Here is a 23,957-nt window from a genome sequence, read left to right on the forward strand (position 1 = left end):
AATCAATTCCTAGAATCACTGGGATAAAATATATGGGTAAAATGTCAATTTAAACCAAGGGATCTCCTTTGTCTACGTGACTCCCCAAGCACACGCAGAAATCATGGGTAGGAAGAGAAATTATAAAGAAAGAAATTAGTCATGTGGCCCCAGTCCCTAGCAAGGCAGGATATCTCAACAGCAAGTTGGTTTCCGTGGTATCCTAAGAGCATCACTGAAAGTGGAAATAGGGTGAGACTGAACAGGTCACGCAGGCCCTTCTTTCTAAAAGCAGGATGTCCTCTAGAGTTTTTCAGATTGTACACTGGAAATTTCCATCAAGAGCCACATAAATGTAAAAGCCACTACAATTCTTCACACGATTCTGTTCCTTTTACTTCTCCATCAGATTCGTTATATTTCTATCCAAAAGCTACCTAGCCAAATTACCCTTCAAATGATACTTGGCAAACATTTTTAGGAATGGAGTTAGTATTGTTTTTGAAGTATTATTTTCCAAATTTAAAAACTGCTCTGCCAGTAGAGGAATGCCAAGTGTAAGAATAGCCATTGAGATGTTCTCTTAGGTGTCCAGTCTTGAGACATTCAATCTTTTCCCTAAAATTCTTCTGACCACTATGCCCACTAAGAACCTCTAGCCCTGGGATGCTTTGAGCTAAGTAACAGTGGTTATCAAATGTGGCAGCTTCAATAATAATTAATAAACAGGCAGAGAAAGATTTTTTGCTTGGTATGTGATGGCCAAACAATACAACATCTTAATTATACCCAGAGTTTCCAGATTTACTTATTATTAGTATTTTTGAAATATAAGGCCCCAATACAATTAACTCCAGAAGTGGGAAAACTGAAACATCCACGTAACCATGCCAGTATATTAAGTGCTATAGAGAATACCAACGAATATTCTTCTGATTCATGATTTAGATCATCTAAAACAGAAATGGCATAATACGGTTAAATTGGGAAAATGTTCACAAATCACAATCACCATCTTATGGTGGCCCTGAATACTTACCCTTTCCTGTGATGTTTGATAGCGGAGGTGAAGAGCTGTGGGGTCCCAATCCACAGCAATATAGGCATTTCCAATGAAAGCTCTGTCTTCCCCACAATCAATTTTACAGCCTCTGCAAAATCTAAAGGGAGGAAAATGATCTACTGAAGGATGGAGTCATTATGAAAGAATCTAAATTTTCGTTATCAGAAATATTATCCCTTTCTTTCTTGGGTTCACAGTCTGTCATGGGCCTCTAACTTAAGACTGGTCAATGCATGAATATACATTAATATAATTATTATTATTTCAGGGAAGCATGCTTATCACTTCTCAAGTCTCTGTTTTTTCAGTGCAGTGGACAGCCATTTTTAATCCATATGAGAGAACTTTATGACAAATAAATGACATGGGAATTGGACATTTGAGATAATACACTTGTAAGAAAATTCTAAATTTAGTTATTTAATGCTCTGAGGTAGGATAACTCATCAGATATAACAATCCCTATTTCCTTGTTCATAAAGTGGCACGTTAAATAAATGCATATAAAGTTTTATGGGAGGGGAGGGACCATGACAAAGCCAAGGTTTCAGTGCTATTTAGGTTGTTTGCTAAGTCTATTACAGTTCTCTGAAGGCTGACTTCGGTACTCAGGTATTTTCTAAGCTGCAACAGTAATGACCAATCAATCTCCATAATTTTTCTAAAAGTAAAAAACAGACTTCCAGGGAAGTTTAGTAAGGAGACTATGTTCTACTGGGTTCAGAACTGTTAAACTGATTTGTATTTAAGGAGCAGAAAGTATAAAATAATAAATGTTGATCATAAACTATGAATTCGATGAGGAGCACAGAGTGTACAGAACCAGCTAAGGGTCAAGAGCAAAACTAAGCTATAGACCTCATAATAAGGAAAAGACCAGTAAAAAATTCCCAAGTTTATTTTAAGCTTCTCATTATTCAGTATTACTTCCAAAAACTGGAAAACTTTTAAGAAAGGTATAATATCTCAAGTTGCAATTCTACTAAAATTTTTCCTTTGCAGAAGATCACTTTACCTATACCATGGGCACCAAGCACAGGAGTTCCCATCTTTCTGCACAACTCGTAGAGTGAAGGGATATTGATAGCCCATACTGTCATCACTGAAACAGAACATAAACCAGAGTATAAAAAACATTTCTGATTTGAGGCCTCAAATCCTTTTCATTTTCTCTTGAAGTAACCCAAGGCAGGGACATCTGTCATAGCAGTAGGCTCATGACGATGGTTCGATGCTGGTTATCTTAACCCTTTAGCAGCAGCCCTGTACCAACCACACTCAGGGCTCCCACGCTGTATCCCTGCATACAGAAGGGCAGACAGACTAGATTGCCAGATGTCTCTAATAAGACAGTCCATGTGGTCCACGCAAATTTTATAAGAACAGCAAATTATGAAATCAAATACCAATTATCCTTCAGTTCTAATTCTATCATAAGATTTAACTCACATTAAACTAAAATAATTACATCTTTTCATGACAAGAGCATTGACATAGCACAGAAGGCTGAAAGGTCGTAATTTTTTTTTTTAAAGATTTTAATTATTTGACAGAGAGAGAAAGAAAGAGAGAATGCAAGCAGAGGGAGTGGCAGACAGAGGGAGAAGCAGGCTCCCCACAGAGCAGGGGGAGCCCGATGTGGGACTTTTGGGTCATGACCTAAGCCGAAGGCGGTCGCCTCACCAACTGAGACACCCAGGCACCCCCATAATGGTTTTTTAGAAGAGCTGACTAACCATATATTTATAAGCTTTCTTTAATGAGAACCCTGATGTGGTACGAGAGGCACTCTTCTTCCCTGCTTTAACTACTCAAAGCTATAAGGTACATAACATTTTTAGAGTAATGTCTTTTAGCTGCAAGAGAGCCTTGAATTCTCCAACTTAAAAAAAATTTATTCATCCTTTCCCCAATAAGAAGCAATGAAGGACAGCATATCTGGCAATTGGTACTGGCTACCCCGTGGTTGCCAAAGATAATGAAACCACGATAAGGAATTTACGACCTCCAAAAATCTCAGTTCCAAATATCCTGCTTTGCAACGACCATCTCCTATCCTTTTACATCACTTATTCAAGTATTACTACTTTAACAATTCTTTGGCCAAACAGAACTTTCTTTTTTATTTACTTCTTATTTATGTATATTTTTTAAAGATTTTATTTATTAGAGAGCATGTGCCTGAGAGCAAGAGTGAGGGGCAAAGGAAGAGGGAGAAGCAGACTCCCTGCTGAGCAGAGTGCCTGATGTGGGGCATGACCCCGGGATCATGACCTGGACCCAAGGCAAATGCTTAAGTGACTAAGTCACCCAGGCCCCCAGGGACCGAAGAGAAATTCCTTATTACTGCCTTCAAATCCTCACTTTTCTTCTTGTCCACTGTCCCTCAAAATATTCTTTTTTTTTTTTTTTTAAGATTTTATTTATTTATTTGACAGAGAGAAATCACAAGTAGACAGAGAGGCAGGCAGAGAGAGAGGAAGAGAAGCAGGCTCCCTGCTGAGCCAAGAGCCCGATGCGGGACTCGATCCCATGACCCTGAGATCACGACCCGAGCCAAAGGCAGCGGCTCAACCCACTGAGCCACCCAGGTGCCCCTCAAAATATTCTTTTATACAGATCCTCAATTCTAGGAATTTGTCCCTCTAATGTAAACATGCAAACTTACCGACATTAACGCTCACAAAAATGGAGTACTAGATGATGAAACCCCAGGTATCTGTCACCCGGCTATAATCATCATCAACTCTTGGGCACTTTTATTTCATCTATACCCTTACCTACCTCCATAAGATTCTTTTATTCCATTGAAAAAAAAAAAAAAAAACTATGCTAAAATATACATAAAATTTACCATTTGACCATTTTAAAGTATACAATTCAGTAGCATTAAATACATTCACAATGTTGTGCAACCATCACCACTATTCATCTCAGGAATTTTTCATCTTCTGAAAGAGAACTCTGTACCCATCAAGCAATAATAATTCCCCTACAGCTCTTCTCCCAAATCTTGGTAACCTCTAATCGACTTTCTGTCTATGAATTTCCTACTTGAGATATCTTATAAAAGTTAAATCACACAGTATTTGTCCTTTTGTGTCTGGCTTATTTCACTTAGTATAACGTTTCCAAGGTACATCTGTGCTGTAGTGTGGACGGGAACTTCATTCCTTTTTATGGTTGGCGAATCCTCCACTGTATGGTACACCACATTTTGTTTATCCATTTGTCTGTTTATGAACATTTGGGCTGTTTCTACCTCTTGGTTATTGTGACCCATTAATTATTTTTGAAGGGAATTAGAGGCATTTTATCATCTTCATTAATATTTCAGTGTGCTATCTTTAAAAGGTCAACTCTTACTATCTTTTTTATTGCTCGTAGAAGCACTTTTTTCTTACCTATTCTAACCTCCATGCCTTCATCTACACTATTCCACTAAAACAGCTTTTGCAAAGGTCACCAGACTGCCATTTTATCAAGTCCAGTGGTCAGTTCCCAGTCCCCTTCTCAATCTCTCTGCAGCACTCAAAACTGACCAGATCTTCCTTTAAACACTTCTTCACTTAACTTCTAGGACACGACCTACTCTTGATTTTCTTCTTACATTACTTGCTGTTCCTTCTCAATCTCTTTTGTTGTCCTTTTTCAACCTCTAAACGTTGGAAGGGATCAGGAATTAGATTGTGGGTGTCTTCTCTAATTTTTACTCCCTAATGATACCATCTGGTCTCAAGGCTTTAAATAGCAACTATTTGCTGATGACACCTATGTTTCTATCTCTAGCAAAGGACACTTAATTCTATTTCCTACTTGAAAATATAACCTACATCTTGAATTTAACTTGATTCCTGTCATCTCTTGCCCAAACATACTCCTTTCTCAGTTTTTCCATTCATTAAGTGTTAACACCATTCACAAACAAGTCCTAAGGCTGAAAACCAAGCTTGGATTTCTCTTTCCCTCATAGTCCATATCTAATTCATTAGCAAACCCTGGGAAAAGTCCTCATTTGGAAGTCCTTCAATTCAGTCAGGCTTTTGCTTCAAATTTAATCTTGTCCTACTGTCGTTTTGTTTTTTGTTTTTTAAAGATTTTATTTATTTATTTGACAGAGATCACAAGTAGGCAGAGAGGCAGGCAGAGAGACGGGGGAGGCAGGCTCCCCGCCGAGCAAGACGGGGGAGGCAGGCTCCCCGCCGAGCAGAGAGCCCGATTCGGCCTCGATCTCAGGACCCTGGGATCATGACCTGAGCCGAAGGCAGAGGTTTTAACCCACTGAGCCACCCAGGTGCCCTGCCTACTGTTGTTTTTACTAAGCACAACATTCCTCAACTAAATTCTTTATTATTTGCAGTTTTCCCTTAAGATTTATCCTAAGCCTTACCCTAGTCATCAAAAAACCCCATACCATAACCTATCAGCAAACAGAACTTCTATTCAGTTAACACAGAAGCTGAGATCTCACTTGCACTATGACAAGATAATAAACAGCAGTTCAGTTCAGATCTAAGTAATGCATCATGATCCCAACAATTATTACAAATAAATATATTTAGGAATCCAACAGAATACCGGTAGGAGGAATGGAAAGAAAACAGAAGATGTTTGTTTTCTTTGCCTAAGACTTATGATATTATTCTGTGTTAAACTGACCTAGTATGGAAACAATCTAACTGAATCATTTGTTATGGCATGGGAATTTTTTAGGGTACATATATAGAAATGCACATTAGAGGATACAAATTTCCTGGTGAATTCATAGTCTCTAGTTTTGCAGTAACAGAAGTCAAGGATATTACCTGAAGGATTTAAAACATTAGCAGGAGAGATTTTAGGTAAGAGATTAGAGAATGAAAGGATTTTTTGACACTAGAATGTCTAGGTGATGGAAGGAAGCTGTATAGTCTCCTATTCAAAAGATCAAACCAAATGGTTGAATAGACTTTCTGGATGGTTGTTCAACAAGTGATTAACATAACATGGAGTTCACAGAAATTCTTCTTCTTCTTGAGTTTGGAAACCACAGGTCTAGACTGATCCCCTAAACTCACCAATCCTGAGCATGGTTACTGGCTTCCTGAGGTGGGAGTGGGCTGGCTAATCGAGACACTTGAATCCAAACCGCATCATACAAGTCCTTCTTCCGGGTATGCACAGTACATGGAACAATCAATGGCATTCCAAAGAGGCTGGGGCGATTCTTCTGAGATGAAAGGAAATACAGTTCTGTCCTCATCTGTATGTACAAACAAAAGAGAAGGCTGAGAAGACAGGCCTTTGATTCCTCCTTTTCATTCTTCTAAGACTGCCAATAACAGACATCGTTATCATTTTCAAATTAGTCACTATCATACCTCCCCTTATTGATAGAACCATTTTTTATTAATATGAAGAGACTGGTGATTTAAAGTGGAGTCACTGAAAGGTTGACGTATTGCCAGTTTCAGAGCTGTTGTCTATCAGAGATTTTCAGCATTTAATATTTTCAAACTAGTTTTCTCTGATAAATATTTCTCACACATACTGAATCATACATAAAAACTAGTGATAGTTTCAGAGCTCAAGGCTTTTAAAAGCAATTAAAATCCTTTCTCATGAAGTATGCCAGTAAACCAAAACTCCCTCAAAATGCAATTTTCTAGTAAGGCATTGATAGCTGCTGTTACAGCATAATTCTCAAACTTTTGGAAAGGTACAAAACCCAGCCACTTAATGTTATAAAAACTTATGCATCTTCCTAAAAGTAGCTGAGTGACTTTAGTCTTTTTTTTTTAATTACATGATAAAAGGTACACTTTAAAAATATTTGCTTTTAGTAAGTAAAGGAGAGTTTTATGATATTCCTTAATATAGAGATACTACAAAGAAGTAGCTTGGAAATAGCTGCTTAATAAAACAAAAGTTTAATGTAATATAAAGGTTGGCTAGAGTTCAGGATTACTGAAAAAAACTACGTAGTGGGTGGCTGGGTGATGGACACTGGGGAGGATATGTGCTATGATGAGTGCTGTGAATTGTTTAAGACTGATGATTCATAGACCTGTGCCCCTGACACAAATAATACATTATATGTTAATTTTTTTAAAAAAGCTGCCTAGCACTTATGACATTTAATTCTTATTTATTTGACAGACAGAGATCACAAGTAGGCAGAGAGGCAGGCAGAGAGAGAAGGAAGCAGGCTCCCTGCTGAGCAGAGAGCCCAATGTGGGGCTTGATCCCAGGACTATGGGATCATGACCTGAGCCGAAGGCAGAGGCTTTAACCCACTGAGCCACCCAGGCGCCCCAGGGCATTTAATTCTTTAAGTATGGTCTCTGTGTAGTACTTACAGAAGCTAAATCAACAACTTAGAAACTTACTAAAGTTTATCTAGTTTCTAGGGGAAAAGACTTTCATCTCAGATTCTCAAGCATTTTATCTTGCCATTATTTATTTTTTTTAAGTAAAAGTTTTCAAAAGATTTTATTTTACTTTTTATTTTATTTATTTATTTGACAGAGGGAAATAGCACAAGCAGAGGGAGCGGCAGGCAGAGGGAGAAGAACAACAAAACTCCTGGCTGAGCAGGGAGCCTGATGCAGGACTCGATCCCAGGACTCTGGGATCATGACCCGAGATAAAGGCAGCCACTGACTGAGCCACCTAGGTGCCCCTAAAGGATTTTCTTTTTAAATAATCTCTACACCCAAAGTGGGGCTCAAATTTACAACCCTGAGATCAAGAGTCGCATGTGCCACCAAATGAGCCAGACAGGCACCCCTTGCCACTATTTATTTAAGCTTATTAGTTAAATAGATGATTCTAAGACCACATTTCATGTGTTGATGTTTTTAGAAGACTCAGAGAAATGTGGATAAATTCAGAACTATTTTAGAATTCGAAGTTTTAAAAACCCAAAAACGGGGATGTCTGGGTGGCTCAGTTGGTTAAGCCTCTGCTTTTGGCTCAGGTCATGATCCCAGGGTCCTGGGATCGAGTGCCACATCGGGCTCCTTGTTCAGCAGGGAGCCTGCTTCTCTCTCTGCCTCTGCCTGCTGCTCTGCCTGCTTGTGTTCTCCCTCTCCCTCTCTCTCTCTGACAAATAAATAAATAACATCTTAAAAAAAAATTAAAAAAATAGAAACCTAAAAACGTAGATTAGTTCTTCTCTACTTGAACTTCCACTATTCTTCCACTCTCAACAGATGACTTACTTAACTAAATAAGACTAAATGAGATCAGCTAAGCAATGATCTCTTTCCTCTACTCTTCTCAGTTTAACTCTTTTCTAAACCCACACAAAAATGTCATCCTCTTGAGGATAACTTCTCCCAATACCTTACAGAGATTCTGCTCAGTTTCCCCTGGGATAACGCTCCCACTTTCCTACACCAGAAATTCTCCTTTTGCTCTCTCCTAACAACTTTTCCTCTCAGCTGAAATAACTCATTTGACCTGACTATGCAAAGAACTTCCTCATTTTTTTACTAGGTTACACTGTGAAACTGTAGTTTTCACTTTTTGACTTCTCTAGCCCATGTAAACTACTTTTTTTCTTTTAAATTGACTTGCCCTTTAGCTGTCATGTCAATACTATTTTTCTATTTCTCCCTTTATTTTTTGAATATTGCTTATGTTGCCTTGCCTTATTCCTTTTCTTTTTGTACCTTGTAGAAGGGAATAGAAGAAAAAAAAACCTACTTTCAAAGTAATTCAACCATGATAGCAATAAGGTCTGAAAGAAAGTGGCAGGGAAAATGAAGAAATGGTAAATTCAAGTACTTAAGTACTTTGAAAGAAGAAATTAAAGGGCATAGTGATGTATGAATATATGGTTAGAAGAAAAGGGGGGGAAAAAACCTAAGTACACTCCCAGCCATTAGCCTTAGCATGGAAGAATAATGTTGCCTTTCACAAAAATGATAGGAAAAGGAACCGGACTTGAGACAGACAGATGGTAAAATCAAATTTAGGCATTCCCAAAGCAGCTGTCTAGATCATGAAGGTAACGGGAAACAGGAAACTAGTTAAATATGAAAATTAAGAGCTGACAATGTGGCTTTATGGCCCAATAATTATGAAAACCTGTACATAATGCTTTAGCATTTACCAAGCAATTATGTAACATATACATGATAATTGAAGAGAGATGTTTTCCAAGAAAGACTGAAAAAAAAGTACATCAAGAGTTCTTAATTTATGACCTGATAACATTTGGTAAAAAAGGGAAATGCATGGATCAATTATTTTAGCTGATGGGACCAGTTGGAGCCATGCTTAAAGACAATTCCAAGTCATAAATGGATCCCTTCTCTGTCTACTCATACAATCCTGGTCCACAGAATGTTATCCATGTGGTCAGAAACTCACTTTAAGTCAAGAGTTATTAATTCAAAAGGGACGAAAAGTACATTTTTAAAGAATTATCAGAAAGCAAACAGCTGTATAATTACCACTCAGGTCATGACCCAATACAGCTAGCACTCTAAAAGCTTCCTTCTGCTTTCTCTGAATCCAAATTCTTACTTCCTTCTAAAGTCAGCAGTTGTGGGGCACCTGGGTTGCTCAGTCGGTTAAAGGTCTGACTCTTGATTTTGGCTCAGGTCATGGTCTCAGGGTCGTGAGATTGAGCCCCACGTCGGGCTATGCACTGGGTGTAGAGCCTGCTTGGGATTCTCTCTCCCTCTCCCTCTCCCTCTATCCCTCTGGCCCTGCTGTTGCACTTTCTCTATTAAATAAGTAAAAAAAAAAGAAAGTTTATAATTTTTCTGCATTTTATGGTAGTCAATTATTCTTTGCTTTTTAAATTTTGTAGTCTATGCATAAAAGATAGTCGATTTCATTTTCCCTGTTTCTGAAGTTTTTGTTTTTTAAAAAATCATGTAATTTATATTTGTGTCTGGTTTCTTTCCCACAACATTATGTTTATGATGTTTCATTTATGTTGAATGTAACTCTTAAGTCCATTCATTTTCATTGCTGTACAATATTCTATTACATGAATATGTCTCAACTTGTTATCCCTTCCACTACTAATGGATATATATATATATATAATATATTATATATATATATATAATATATATATATTTAAGATTTATTTATTTTAGAGAGAAAGAGCAAGAGCAAGCGAGGGTGAGTAGGGTGAGGGGCAGAGGGAGATGGAGAGAATCTCAAGCAGATTCTCCTCTGAGTTTGCAGTCCAATGCAGGGCTCAATTTCATGACCCTGAGGTCATGACCTGAGCTGAAATCAAGAGTCCAATGCTTAACCAACTGAGACACCCAGGTGCCCCAACTAATGGACATTTAATGTTTTCATTTTTCTTTTTAGCTTTGGGCTATTACAGATAATGCTGTTACCTGAATGAATATTCTTGTATATATCTCCTGGTATACATGTCTGCTTTTAGATGCTTAAAAAGAAGATTTATTTTTAACTAGATAACTATTTTCTAAAAGAGCTATATATATATATATATATTTTTTTTTTTTTTTTTTAAGATTTTATTTATTTGTCAGAGAGAGGGAGGGAGAGAGAGCGAGCACAGGCAGACAGAATGGCAGGCAGAGGCAGAGGGAGAAGCAGGCTCCCCGCCGAGCAAGGAGCCCGACGTGGGGCTCGATCCCAGGATGCTGGGATCATGACCTGAGCTGAAGGCAGCTGCTTAACCAACTGAGCCACCCAGGCGTCCCTAAAAGAGCTATATTAATTTATACTTTTAATAACAGAGTATGAGAGTCCTTGTTACTCAAATATCCTTACCAATGCCATCAACCTGTTTAATCTTAGCTTTTCTGGTGGGTGTGCACTGATATGCAATGTGACTTTAATTTGCATTCCCCTGGTTTGTAGTGTGGCTGATCACTTTTTGATATGTTACTGGCTATCTGAATATCCTTTCTGTGATACTTACTGTGAAGTATCAACCATTTTTTATGGAACTGCTTTTTTCTTAATAATTTATGTAAGTCCTTTGTATTTTCTGGATTGAGCCCTTTGGCAGTTATAGGCATTACAAACATCTTCTACTCCAAGGCTTGCCTTTTTACTCTCTTAATAGTGTCTTCTGATGAAACTAAAGTTCTTAATTTTAATGATATCCAATTTGTTAATCTTTTCCTTTATGGTTAGTGCTTTTTATACCCTATTTAAGCAGCCTTTCCCTACATCAAGGTCATGAGTGTATTCACCTTTATTATCTTCTGGGCATTGTTTTATTGTTTTGCTTTCATATTTAGTTCTATAGCCTACCTGGAATTGAACACGGTGTAGTGAGAGAGACTGAGAAAACTGTCTTTCTCTCATTGATCTTCAATGCCATCTTTGTCATAAATCAAGTGTTCATATGTTTGTGAACCTGATTCTGGGCTCTCTATTCCAGTTCACTGGTCTACTTGTCTTTTCTCACACCAAAATCACAATGTCTTAAGTACTGTCGTGTTATAAAATTACAGTATCTGGCAGCTCAATTCCTCATGCTTTATTTTTCTTCAAGAATATTTTGGTGCTTTGTACTTCTCCTTTTTTTTTTTTTTTAAAGTAAGCTCTACACCCAACATGAGGCTTAAACTCAAGACCCCAAGATCAAGAGTTGCATGCTCTACCAACTAAGCCAGCTAGGAACCCCTGTACTTCGATTTTAGATTCAGCTTATCGAGTTATACATACACAATCATCTATACACAGAGTTAGAATTTTCATTGAGATTGTGTGTTGAATCTGTAGATCAGTTTGTGGAGAACTGGTATCTTTGAAATATTGGGTCTTCTAATCCATGAACATGGTCTAGTCCTTCAAATATTTGAGTCTTAAAATTTCTGTCAATATTTTATTTATTGTTTTCCATATAGATGCTTTATATGTCTATCGTAGTTTATTTCTAGGTACTTAAATTTTTTTCATACTATGACAAACGATGTCTATAGTGGACTGAATGGTGGCTCCCCAAAAGATATGTCTACATCCTAACTCCCCTGAACTTGTGAATGTGACCCTATTTGGCAAAATAGTTTTTGCAAATGTAATTAAGTTGAGGCTCTTGAGGTTGAGAAGTCCTCACATCTGGATTATCTGGATGGCCTCTCAATCTAATGACAAGTGTTCTTATCAGTAAATCTTATTAGTGAAAAGCAAAGGGAGAAGGAGAAGACCATGCAAAGAAGGAGGCACAGATTGGAGTTATGAGCTAAGAAATGCCTACGGAAGCTGGAAGAGACAAGGAAGGATTCTTCCCTAAAGCCTTTGGAGGGAGCATGGACTTGTTGATTTCAGATACCTTGATTTTAGACTTCCAGCCTTTAGAACTATGTATGAAAGGATAAATTTCTGTTGCTTTAATAACCAAATTTGTGCTAATTTTTTATAGCAGTCCTAGGAAACAACTTGTTTTATCCAAGAACATCCTTGTTTCTCTCCAACCAACCAACCAATCTCCACAGGTATCCACACTAACGTGGCGGAGAAGGTGTACATGTGTTTGTAACATAGGAGACAGAAACCATTAAAAGAAAGTAGTGTTCTGATGTACCAGCTATCCTCTTGCTGTTTAATATGAGTGAAGAATGTCATTTCATACACAGGTCAGCATGTGTGATACCAAATCCTGGCTCTAATCACATACAATATCATCATAATACATTGAAAGTGAACACAGTGAAGATGCTCCAAAGACAGAAAGTGGCTATGTTTCACAAATGACACTGGCAAGACCAGCAATAACTTGCCTAACATTAAACTAACCATTTTTCGGTGGACTGCAATGATGTAGCCTGTAAAGGAATTGTCAGGAAGAGATGGCATATGACCATTCACCATTCCATTTGTGAAGTTCTTCTCAGTTCCACATGGCACAACAGTGTTTGGCATTCCATTGGGTATGAATATTGGTCGGGGCAAGTCCCCATTGGTGGTTAGAGTGAACATTCCATTTGTAGATGGGGAAGAGGAGAAATCTACAAATTCAAAGATAAGTACAGCATCATAAGCCTCTGGTGCCTTCACCTTTGCTCTTTTCTCAAATAATGTGGGGACCCAGACCAATGTAGTAGATTCCCTTTTAGCAAAGGATGGGGAGAAACCATAATTCAAATAGTAATTCTAGATTGGAAGATTTTAATTTCAGATTCTACTTCTATAACTCACATTTAAGACTAAATAACAAACCAAGAGTAACTGCTGGAAAGTTTTCTGAAAAGTTTAAGTAAAATTTTTCAAAGAACCTCGATCAGCACCATATTGTGGCATGCAAACAGTTCTCTCTTATCTTCTTCCTCTACAAATTCATTTCTCTATTCTCTTAAAAATGTTTAGTTGAATACAGTAGTCTCTAGCTAGATGTTGCCTTTTTGTAATCTTTTTAATAAAGTACTTTATTTTTTCAGAGCCACTTTATGTATATAGCAAACTAAAGAGGAAGGGTACACAGATTTTTCCCATATGCCCTTTGTTCCCACAAATGCAAAGCCTTCCCCATTAGCAACACCTCACTAGCCAAAGGGATGTATTTGTTACAAACGATGATGAAAAATACTTTTTAAATTTAAATTAAATTAAAAATGCATTTGTTTCAGTCTCAACAGTGCTCAACACTCCATGTGACTAGTGAATATTCTATTGGATGGAAAAGATTATAGGACAAACAATATTATATGGTCAAAAAGACTAAGATAACCGTATCAAATCACATGCAGTATTAAATAAACAGTAATTCTTTTTTTATTTCCCATCCCAACCCTAAAACAGATTCTTTTTCAGTTGTGTTTATGGTTTTATTTTCTGATAGTACATATCTCTTATACCATCTATTGCCATGTTAGTGTCAGATAAAAAGAATTAAGAAATCTGAATTCCAGTGGAAGATTTAGTTAACCATCTACCTGTCACTTGTATTGCCTGAATTTTAGGCTCTTCATCCAAAAAATGAGGAATTTGAGCCAAGTGATCATCAAGGTTTCCATCAGGCTCCAAAGTTCTTTTGCCCAAATATCTTTAGCTCAAACAAATATAAGCTTTTAGGCCAATATTTAAAGCTAAAATCACAAGAGGGAGCTCTACTTCTATCTTACCTGTCTGTATTGGACTAGAAGCTGAAATTGGAGATCCAGGAATGGGGATTTCAAATGCACACAAAAACCCACTCACTGAGAGCCGTACTTTTTGGTTGTCCTGAGGGAAATTCTACAGAAAAAAAAGGTAAGATGAGAAGGGGAAAATTTTCAGATAAATGGAAAATCATTCTCTCTGATACATGCAAGCTAATGTTTTAGATGCTTTGACCAATAAAACAAACAAAAAGACAATCATTCTTCTCAAACAACTAAAAGATGAAAGCTTGATCAACTGGCTGAAAACTAACCTTACTGACAAAACCATTATCCCTTTCCATAAGAAACAAGTATGTTGTGCATAACTGGCTCCTTAAGATTGGTCCTTCATTTCAAGCATCTAAACCCCAAACTCAGAGAGCTCTCACCTTTGCTTTACACATGAGAAAAACATTAATTAGGTGAGTTCGCTAAGAAAGCCCAAAGATAAATGTTAATAATACTAATGGTAGGAGCTCAATTCAGGGTAGGCAACATACTTATTTTACTGAAAAATGTTTTAAGCTTATTTTATTTAAATCCAATTGGTTGGGCACCTGGGTGGTTCAGTCAGTTAAGCGTCTGCCTTTCACTCAGGTCATGGTCTTGGAGTCCCAGGATCATGTCCTACATTGGGCTCCCTGCTCAGCAGGGAGTCTGCTTCTCCCTCTGCTCTTCAACTCCCCTTGTGCCCTCTCTAGCTTCCTCTTTCTTAAATCATGAATAAAATCTTGCAGTAAAAAAACAAACAAACAAATACATTCAATTAGTTAGCATACAGTGTAGCATTAGTTTCAGATGCAGAGTTTAGTTATTCATCCACTGTGCATTATATCACATGTCTTCCTAACGCTCGATACCCAGTTACGCCACTCCCACCCACCTATATTTATTTATTTTTTTGAGTTTTTTTTTTTTTCTTGAAAGATTTTATTTGACTGAGAGATCACAAGTAGGTAGAGAAGCAGGCAGAGAGGTGGGGGGAGCAGGCTTTCCACTGAGCAGAGATCCTGACTCAGGGCTCAATCCTAGGACCCTGAGATCATGATCTGAGCCGAAGGCAGAGGCCCAACCCACTGAGCCACCCAGGTGCCCCTGTTTCAAGTTTTTATTTATTTATTTATTTAAAATTTTAATTTATTTGACAGACAGAGATCACAAGCAGACAGAGAGGCAGGCAGAGAGAGAGGGGGAAGCAGGCTCCCTTCTGAGTGGAGAGCCCGATGTGGGGCTCGATCCCAGGACCCTGAGATCATGACCTGAGTCGAAGGCAGAGGCTTTAACCCACTGAGCCACCCAGGGGCCCCTCAAGTTTTTATTTAATTTCTAGTTTGTTATCATATGGTGTATATTAGTTTTAGGCAATATATATATTATATATGTAGGTAATATATATATATATCCACATTATATATAATATATTTATTAAATTGCTTATTTTTTCCAGCTGGTATGCAGAAAGAACTGATTTATGTCATTTGCCTTTCCTCCCTAACTTAGTGTATTGAAAGGCCAGGTGTATCCAGGTGTATATATTAATAAAGAAATAAGAAAAGAACACCTTTATAACTTTGTATTTTAACCTAGAAAGAATTCTAGTGAGCATGGTAATATAGGAGGACCATAAAGTGTAGCAGCAGTAGTCACTAGGGTAATTCTATACTGCAGTGACATAGCTAGATTACTCCATTTGGATAGCACTGGACTTACATGTTTCTCTTTTTTAAAAATGCCACTACCGGGACACCTGGGTGGCTCAGTTGGTTAGGCAGCTGCCTTCGGCTCAGGTCATGATCCCAGGGTTCTGGGATCGAGTCCCACATCGGGCTCCTTGCTCGGCAGGGAGCCTGCTTCTCCCTCTGCCTCTGCTGCTCCCCTCCCTACTGTTCATGCTCTCTGTCACCCACTCTCTCTCAAATAAATAAATAAAATCTTAAAAAAAAAAAAATGCCACTACCATTATTACTTTTTTATGCTGGTAGATAACCCTTTTTAAAATTTCTGGAATGGGAAGCTTGAGAAATTTTTTTATTCAGTCTCTGTTGCATTTTAGTATCTCCTTCAGACATTAATTGACCAAACTGTGATTTTTTTCTTAATTTATAAGATTTTATTTATCTGAGAGAGCGAGAGCAGAGAGAAAAGCAGAGGAAGAGGGAACAGACTCCCTGCTGAGCAAGGAGATGGCCTTGGAGCTTGATCCCAAGACCCCGAGATCATGACCTAAGCTAAAATCAAGAGTTAGCCACCCAAGTGACTGAGCCATCCAGGTGCCCCGAGAAAACTATGATCTTGGAAGGATGGAATCAAGGTTTTCTTAAAAAGAACAGTTAATATTACCTTTATGTTGGAACCATGTACTTCTGCCAGAAGGATTTGTTCGGATTTAAGCCCACAGAGATCGCTCAGCTGTTTTTTTAAACCTGTGTATTTTTCATCCATATTCAGTCGTAGTCCATATCGTACAGGGGTAGTACCATCCAGCTTAATAACTAGTAAAGGAAAAACATCTTTTATCAGTAAAATACAGGTTTCACTGAAAACTTTCCTATGTGTGTGTGTGTGAGAGACTTGGAAATGGCAAATATTTCAGTCTAGAATTCTTTTAAAAAGATGTTATTTATTATTTATTTGAGAGAGAGAGACACACACACAGAACATGAGCAGGGGGAAGAACAGAGGGAAAGACAGAAGCAGACCCTCTGCTTAGCAGTGAGCCCAGAGTGGGGCTCGATCCCAGGACCCTGGGATCATGACCTGAGCTGAAGGTAGACGCTTAACCGACTAAGCACCCAGGTGCCCCTCAGTCTAGAATTTTTATTTTATATGTAAATTACAATAGATGGTACTTAGGGATGATGCTGAGTGCAATCATTATTTTTTTATGTTCATCTGCTATAGAAATGTGAATGGCCCTGCAAGATTTTAAAGAGTTTCTGGCATGTTTGAAACTAATAGAGGAATCGATGGGTACAAGGTTTGGACCCCTATTCCAGGTCTTTCAAACCACAAATTATTCTTAAAATTAGATTGCTAGGTTATAACACGCTCGCCAATTTTTATGAGAATGCATTATAAAGAAATGACTATACTTACAAACTCAGGTTACCTGAATAAGGTAAAAGACATTGAAGTTAAGTAATTTTTCAGAACTTTGTGACCTACCTGTTATTTCTAAGTGCATATAACTGTCCATTGGTAGTGGCAAAGACAAAAAATTGAAAGGGTCAAATCGGACACTTATATGCCCACATGTCTTGCATCTGACTTGGGACCTCAGCTGCCCATGGAACAAATCTACAACAATTGATCTATTCCTTCTCAGATGGTTGTCCCAGGCCTAGCAAGGAAAAAAATCAGAGAACTTTTTTTTTCTAAAATTCCAAAGATAATTATTTCTACACAAATTCAAATAAACTGGCTAAATCTATTAGGTTTAAATGTCAAGAATATAATCCTCTGAAGCTAATGTAACATTGTATATCAACTATACTCCAATAAAAAAAAATAATCCTTAGTCTTCATTTGTATTGCATGGAGCACTGGGTATGGTGCATAAACAATGAATTTTGGAACACTGAAAAAAAATTAAATTAAAAAAAATATGGAAGCTTTCTGCCTGTAAATTTACAGTACAGATATGTAATTTAAAATGTACCATCTACTGAGATAGTACAGAAAACCAGTTCTTGAATGGACTTTGATTCTTTTTGTTCAACCTACATATTAAATACAGATGGGAAATCCTATTTTTTTTGTTCTTACCATGGTGACAACGGTGAGTATTAAAGTTCTCTGTCCATTAAAGGTAGATAAAATATGCCTATTGGTGACTATACACATTATTTTAGCGAGTAAGGGGACTCCCAAGTTCTACTGAATGATTATTCCTACATTTTTTCCCAAAAGTTTACAATGTAAAAAGGCAACATTCTAAAACTTGCATTAAAGATGCTTTGTTTTGGTGTTACTGAGTAAGAATTAAACAGAGAAATATAAATTCCTTCACTTTCACAGTAAAATTCTAATCACAGAATAGTTTAATTAAATTAAATGTTAATAGTTTAACTAGCATTTCAGTTCTGTGACACATGTTTGTGACCAGAGCATCTGATCTATTGCTTACATTAGAAATTCAAAACTGACAAACCTCTGCAGCTACTTCCCAGTCTGGTCGGCCATCGCTGTCCTTTAATTCCACATATGGCTTCTCATGGACTCGGTTGAGATCTTCATGAAGACCATCCAAGAGAAAAGCCAGAAGTTCTTGGGAATCTTGCTGCTGGAACCCATTAAACCTGGGAGCATATTTTGCTATGGTCCACTATAAATATAACAGGAATCAAACTCATTATGAACATGCCCCATAATTCATTCAGCGGCATTATGAGAAGGTAAATAATATTTAGTCTGCATTGATTTCAGCAAATATATTTTGAATAATCATGAAATCTTTCTAGTCTTAATCTCAAATGACAAGGAAAAAAAGGTATTTTGGCCAATACTGTGTTCCAGTTCAGTATCATATAAGCAAATAGTTAGGTACACAGATATTATTTAAGACACACAGGACAGAAATACTAAAATAGCATTTGCTCTCATTGAAAAAGTGTTTTCTTTTATGGTTAACTTTTCTAGTCTTGTATCCTAACTTTTATTATTGGAGGCAGAATAGCCCGTTTAAATGTGAGGACTTACTTACTAGCTTATAATCTTGGGCAAGCTATTTAACTGCCCTGGGCCTTAGTTTCCTAAGCCATAAAATGAGGATAATAGTATTGCTTTATATTTTAGGACTATTCAGAAGATTAACTGAGTTAATACACATAAAGTAATTAGAGTAATGCTTGGAAGTGGTTAAGAAGTCACATTTTTAGCTATAATGATTATTAATTTTTAATCTAAGAAGTTTTTGTATTGTTTTTAAATAAAGATAAAAAATAATCCTAAAAAATCATCGTAACTTCACTACATATAAAATTTGTATCCATGGACTTCAGTAATTACATTCTTTCTGGCTCCTATTTTTAATTAATTTATTTTTTAATTTGGCTCTACGCCCAGTGTGGAGCCCAATGTGGGACTTAAACTCCATCACCCGAGCTGAGATCAAGAGTTGGATGCTTAATCCACTGAGCCACCCAGGCATCCCTCTTACTGCTTTTTAAAATTCTATAGATGGGGGGGCCTGGATGGCTCAGTTGGTTAAGTGTCTGCCTTTGGCTCAAGTTATGATCCCAGGGTCTTTGGATCGAGCCCAGGGAGCCTGCTTTTCCTTCTCCCTCTGCTTGCCGCTCCCCCTGCTTGTGCTCTCTGGCTCTCTCTCCCTCTGTGTCAAATAAATAAATAAAATCTTTAAAAAAATTCTATAGATAGAACTAATTACCTTAGTAACATTAAAAAGTGTACTGAGTATCATTTATTAGGCTCAGAGGTATATCTATACCTTGCAGTTAGAATACTACTAACAGTAAAGGACTAACAAAGGAAGATTTCCTATGTATACAAGATATTTGATAAATTAGTAAACTGAATGACAAACCAAATGTAGACTATGACTTCGATCATTTCCTAATACTACATCTACAGCAGTATTTTGTATACATCTGAACAAGTAAAAGCATCTGACATCCAGTTTATTCTCATGAAAGATCTAAAACACATTAGTTAAACTAAAACTAAAAAGCTAAACATAAAAAGCATGTAGAAAAAAATCAGTTACTTAAACAACTGCTTAGGACTTAATACTTCAGTGTTATTTTAATCTGCTTACCCGAAGCTTTAATGGGGCAACATTCTTCTGAGTTCCACTCCAAAGTTCCTGTACTAAATCCCCATAGCATTTAGCCATATGGCCCTTCATACCAATAGGATTTGTCCTAGAAGTTTGAGAGGAAAATTTGTTGCCAAACATTCTCATAAATCACAATCACATGGGGACAGAAATGTCTAGCATCTATTTTTCTCACAAATTTCTTTTTAAAATGAGATAAGTATCCCTTACCCCTTATTTCATATTAAATAGGGAAAATAAGACTTTTCTCCCCCAGGGTTTAGAAGAGGAGATTTAAGTGACAGTGGGTTCATATCAAAGTCATAAAAGAGGCAACGAACCACGAAATATTACCTGTTGAGTTCATAAAGATGTCTCCCTGAGATAAAATACTGCGTCAGTGGCTGTGTGTTACTAACACACTGGATGCTTGAGTTCATGAAGCAAGTGTTTCCCAAGTTACTCAGACCGGTGGCTCCTTTTTCTGTGGGAACTAGAACAAACAATATGAGAAGGAAGCCTAACTATAGAAAAATGTCACAGGCAGACCAAACAGTTACTTGTATTTGATGCAATGATTTTTATAATGTTTTTTAATCAGCTAAATGGAGCTAATACTTCTTTATCCGGTCTTGGAATGCCGAAGTAGAGGTTTTTCACAGAGTATCACTGGCGATCATGGTAATCTAAGCTCATTTGTGATCTAAAATTAGCTATGATTCTCTTTAATTGCTATGATAGATTTTTACAATTCAAACAATTCTCTCCCAGTATTATGTCTTTAAAAATATATATAAATTATGTAATTGCCAAGGTTAGAAAAAAAATGTGATGCTCCAGGAAAGAAAAAGGGGTTCTAATCACTTTTGAACTAGAAAGCCAAAAGTTGTTAACACTTCAATAGTTTAGTAATTTTAAGATAATTTCTTTAGAAATAATTAACCAGAGACTTACCCTTGTGTCTATCTATTTTACTACTGTTTGCTATAAATGACATTTCCTCAGGCCAACTCATATCTTTGTTGCGAACTGGAAAGACAGAGAGAGGAATGTGTTAATTTCTTACCCATTCAAATCAATTGCTTCTGTCTTTTTTTTTTTTTTAAAAAGAAAGATTTTTATTTCTAAATCAGAAACTGAAAAAAATTGAGCTAATTTTAATAACTGATTCTGAAACCATTCTAACTCTATACTGGGGGCTTTATAGTCACTTGATTCGAATTCAATGGTAAGCTATTCCCTCAACTGCCTATCTGAATCAAAATTATACTCAAACATCTATAGAAGTAATTAAAGCTCTTAAACTGAATGCATAAGAATTATCACAATTCCTTCTTAAATTATGACAACTGTCAGAGTAATTTATTTTAATACAAAGGCAGCCTGCAATGTTTCCAAAAATCTGGAAAGGAAAAAATATGTTTTAAGTTTTCACTGACATGCCCATGCCAGTGTGTAGATCTATATGTGAGTATACAAGTAAGTTCTGTTGGTGAGTGACCAGTGTTGATGATTAATGAAAACCTCTGCCACTAACTATGCCAGAGAGTTAGTTTTCTTACTCAAACTCAAGAGGTAGCTTGAAATTTTGTAAACTTATAACCGAATTCACTTGTTTCTACCTAATGTTTCTATTCCTTGCCAACCAACGAATGCAGGTATTATTTTTCTTTTAAAGCAATTTACATAGTATGTAGGGTTACATAGGGAGCTTAATGGTTTTTCTTACTATAAAGAATATAATGATCAAGTAATAGTCAGAAAAATTATAAAGTAGATTATTAGTATCTAAATCTTTAAATTCTTCCCCTAAAATTTAATATAGATGCATGCTTCCATCTTATACCTTCAATTACTAGATGCTGCTCATCTTGGATTTTCAAATATTCCAATCTATGATCTTCATCATCCAGAAGTGTAAGGTAATTCTGTGCATGGAGGAAGAAATGTTTTTGTTAATTTGATTACTAAACTTAAAACAGAAAAGGAAGTAAAAATGAATGATAATTAAAAATTTAAACATGTCCATGTAGTTTCATAACTCCTGTGAAAGATATCTGGCATATTATAGTTGTTCAGAAATATTTTCAATTTAGGTGGCAAAATGAGAGAAAAACAATATCTAAGTCATAAAGAAATACTGTCTCTAAAACAAAATTATAACAGAATTTTGGGGAGATAAGAAGACTCATCACACACCAAACCATAATTCACTGAGATTTAGATTTTCTGAAGCACTTGCACTAAAGAAATTTTCTTTAGTACCCAGTATGAAATTCAGTAAACATACTTATGATCAAGATGAAACATACTGGGAACCAAAAATACAAAATCAAAATTCTACAGCAGAATTACATGTTTTTGTTTGTGCTCCCAAAATTAAGTTATTTAATTCTAAGGGAGTTACTATTATGTTGGAATGTTAAGGAAGATACTATTATGTTGTTATTAATTCTAAGGGATATTATTAATTCTAAGGGAGATACTATTATGTTGGAATTCATTCAATTTTCATGAGAAAATTGAGACAGTTAAGTGACTTGCTCTGGGTTATACAACTAAACAAGTGGCAGGGCCAGGATTTAATTCCTGGTGGTGTGGCTATAGGAATTGTGCTCTTAACTATTATACTATACTGCCTCTCAATGGTGATCACAGGAAGATAAAAGAGGGAACAATGGGATACAGAACTGGTTCAAACTACTTATGATCCAATTTCAGAGTATAATCTGAAAATACTGCGATGTTAGGACAACTATATAAGCAATTAATAACACTACATCAGAGGAGGATGGAAGAAACTGAAAAAAACTGAGCTAATTTTAATAATTAGGGGTAAGAGGATGAGAGTGAAGAATTTTCAGTATATACTTCTGTACTGTTTGGATTTTTTTTTTTTGGTGCAAAATGGTGGTTTATTAAAGCACAGGGACAGGACCCGTGGGCAGGAAGAGCTGCTGCCCCAGGTTGTGAGGGATGGCAGGTTATGTACCCTGTGGTTGGGGGAAGGTGAGGGGAAGGGAGGTTTCAATGGAGTTTTCATATGCTAAAGAGGGCCTACAAGGTGCCAGGATGTACTGTTTGGATCTTGTCAGTATGTGTACAAGTCACCTTACAACTAGGAATGACTTACCTCACTGTTGTAGAGCCACAGGCGCATATCTTCCTCTTTGATGCGTAGCCTTTGAGACAGATATTCATGAATTTCCTTGATGGTCTGCATTCGACTAAAACAGCCTGTATAGGCTAAGACCCGCTTTAATGGTGCATTCGGAGAAGGTACATTGCCTATGGTTATAGTAATCATAATAAGGAAAAAGGTAGATGTAAAAAAAAAAAAAAGGCGCCCCATTCAGCAATGATTGTTTTAGGAAATAATGATGAGAGATGAGAATTACAGGTTTAATAATTTTATAAATTAAGAAGCTTTAAAATGTAGACAGGAGACCAACTGTGAAAGGAAGAGCAACAAAACCAGAGGCCCAAGTAACAGGCAGTATTTCGATGCCAAGAAAAGTGGCAAGTATCAACAACAGACACTAGTACCTAGGCTGCCCTCAGCAGGGTCGCACTCAATAGCAAAATCAATATTCAATTTAAGAATGGGGAAGATCATATGGGACTGGATCTGAATTCCACAGATAACTGAATTCATTAAAAAGAATTCCACAGAAAACTGGATTCATTTAAAAAGAAAAAAAAAAAAAAAACCCCATCGGCCCCAAATGGGATCACCTACGTTAAAGGTGTAAGTCTACAAACCAAGACTTAATACCTAACCTAACTACACTTTCAAACCCCTAGAAATGTAACCTTTAACCAGTCAACATGGGACTTTCCAAGTCAGTACTAGAAAATTTGATAGACCCCTATTATTCCCTTTTAGAGTAAGACCTTGCCTAAAACAATGGAATCTTTGTGAAAAGTTTCCTTTTTCCCACTCCTCTCTTTAACCCCCGCTTTTCTTTCTGTAGTTCTTGGGAGCACCCCTCTACTTGCTAGAAAGGATGTTGCCAAATCCATAAATCAATTAATAAAGCCAATTAGATCTTTAAAATTTACTTGGTCG

The 23,957-nt window shown here is 36.8% G+C and overlaps 1 protein-coding gene across 7 annotated transcripts in view; it reads right to left on the bottom strand.

The window, feature by feature from the left end:
- Nucleotides 1-23,957, bottom strand: part of USP32 (ubiquitin specific peptidase 32) — a 237,081-nt gene that overhangs the window by 10,815 nt on the left and 202,309 nt on the right. For all 7 annotated transcript variants that reach the window (XM_082707484.1, XM_082707485.1, XM_082707487.1 and 4 more), the window contains 13 exons: nucleotides 23,022-23,176; nucleotides 21,735-21,816; nucleotides 20,843-20,917; nucleotides 20,243-20,381; nucleotides 19,889-19,994; nucleotides 18,266-18,439; nucleotides 17,281-17,455; nucleotides 16,456-16,607; nucleotides 14,098-14,209; nucleotides 12,773-12,984; nucleotides 6,100-6,284; nucleotides 2,058-2,144; nucleotides 1,019-1,139 (listed from right to left, as the gene is read on the bottom strand). In XM_082707484.1, coding sequence (XP_082563610.1) covers nucleotides 1,019-1,139; nucleotides 2,058-2,144; nucleotides 6,100-6,284; nucleotides 12,773-12,984; nucleotides 14,098-14,209; nucleotides 16,456-16,607; nucleotides 17,281-17,455; nucleotides 18,266-18,439; nucleotides 19,889-19,994; nucleotides 20,243-20,381; nucleotides 20,843-20,917; nucleotides 21,735-21,816; nucleotides 23,022-23,176 — 1,775 coding nt within the window. The remainder of the gene's footprint in view (nucleotides 1-1,018; nucleotides 1,140-2,057; nucleotides 2,145-6,099; nucleotides 6,285-12,772; nucleotides 12,985-14,097; nucleotides 14,210-16,455; nucleotides 16,608-17,280; nucleotides 17,456-18,265; nucleotides 18,440-19,888; nucleotides 19,995-20,242; nucleotides 20,382-20,842; nucleotides 20,918-21,734; nucleotides 21,817-23,021; nucleotides 23,177-23,957) is intronic.

This window comes from Mustela nivalis, assembly GCF_964662115.1.
Source record: "Mustela nivalis genome assembly, chromosome: 17".
Lineage (NCBI taxonomy): Eukaryota > Metazoa > Chordata > Mammalia > Carnivora > Mustelidae > Mustela > Mustela nivalis.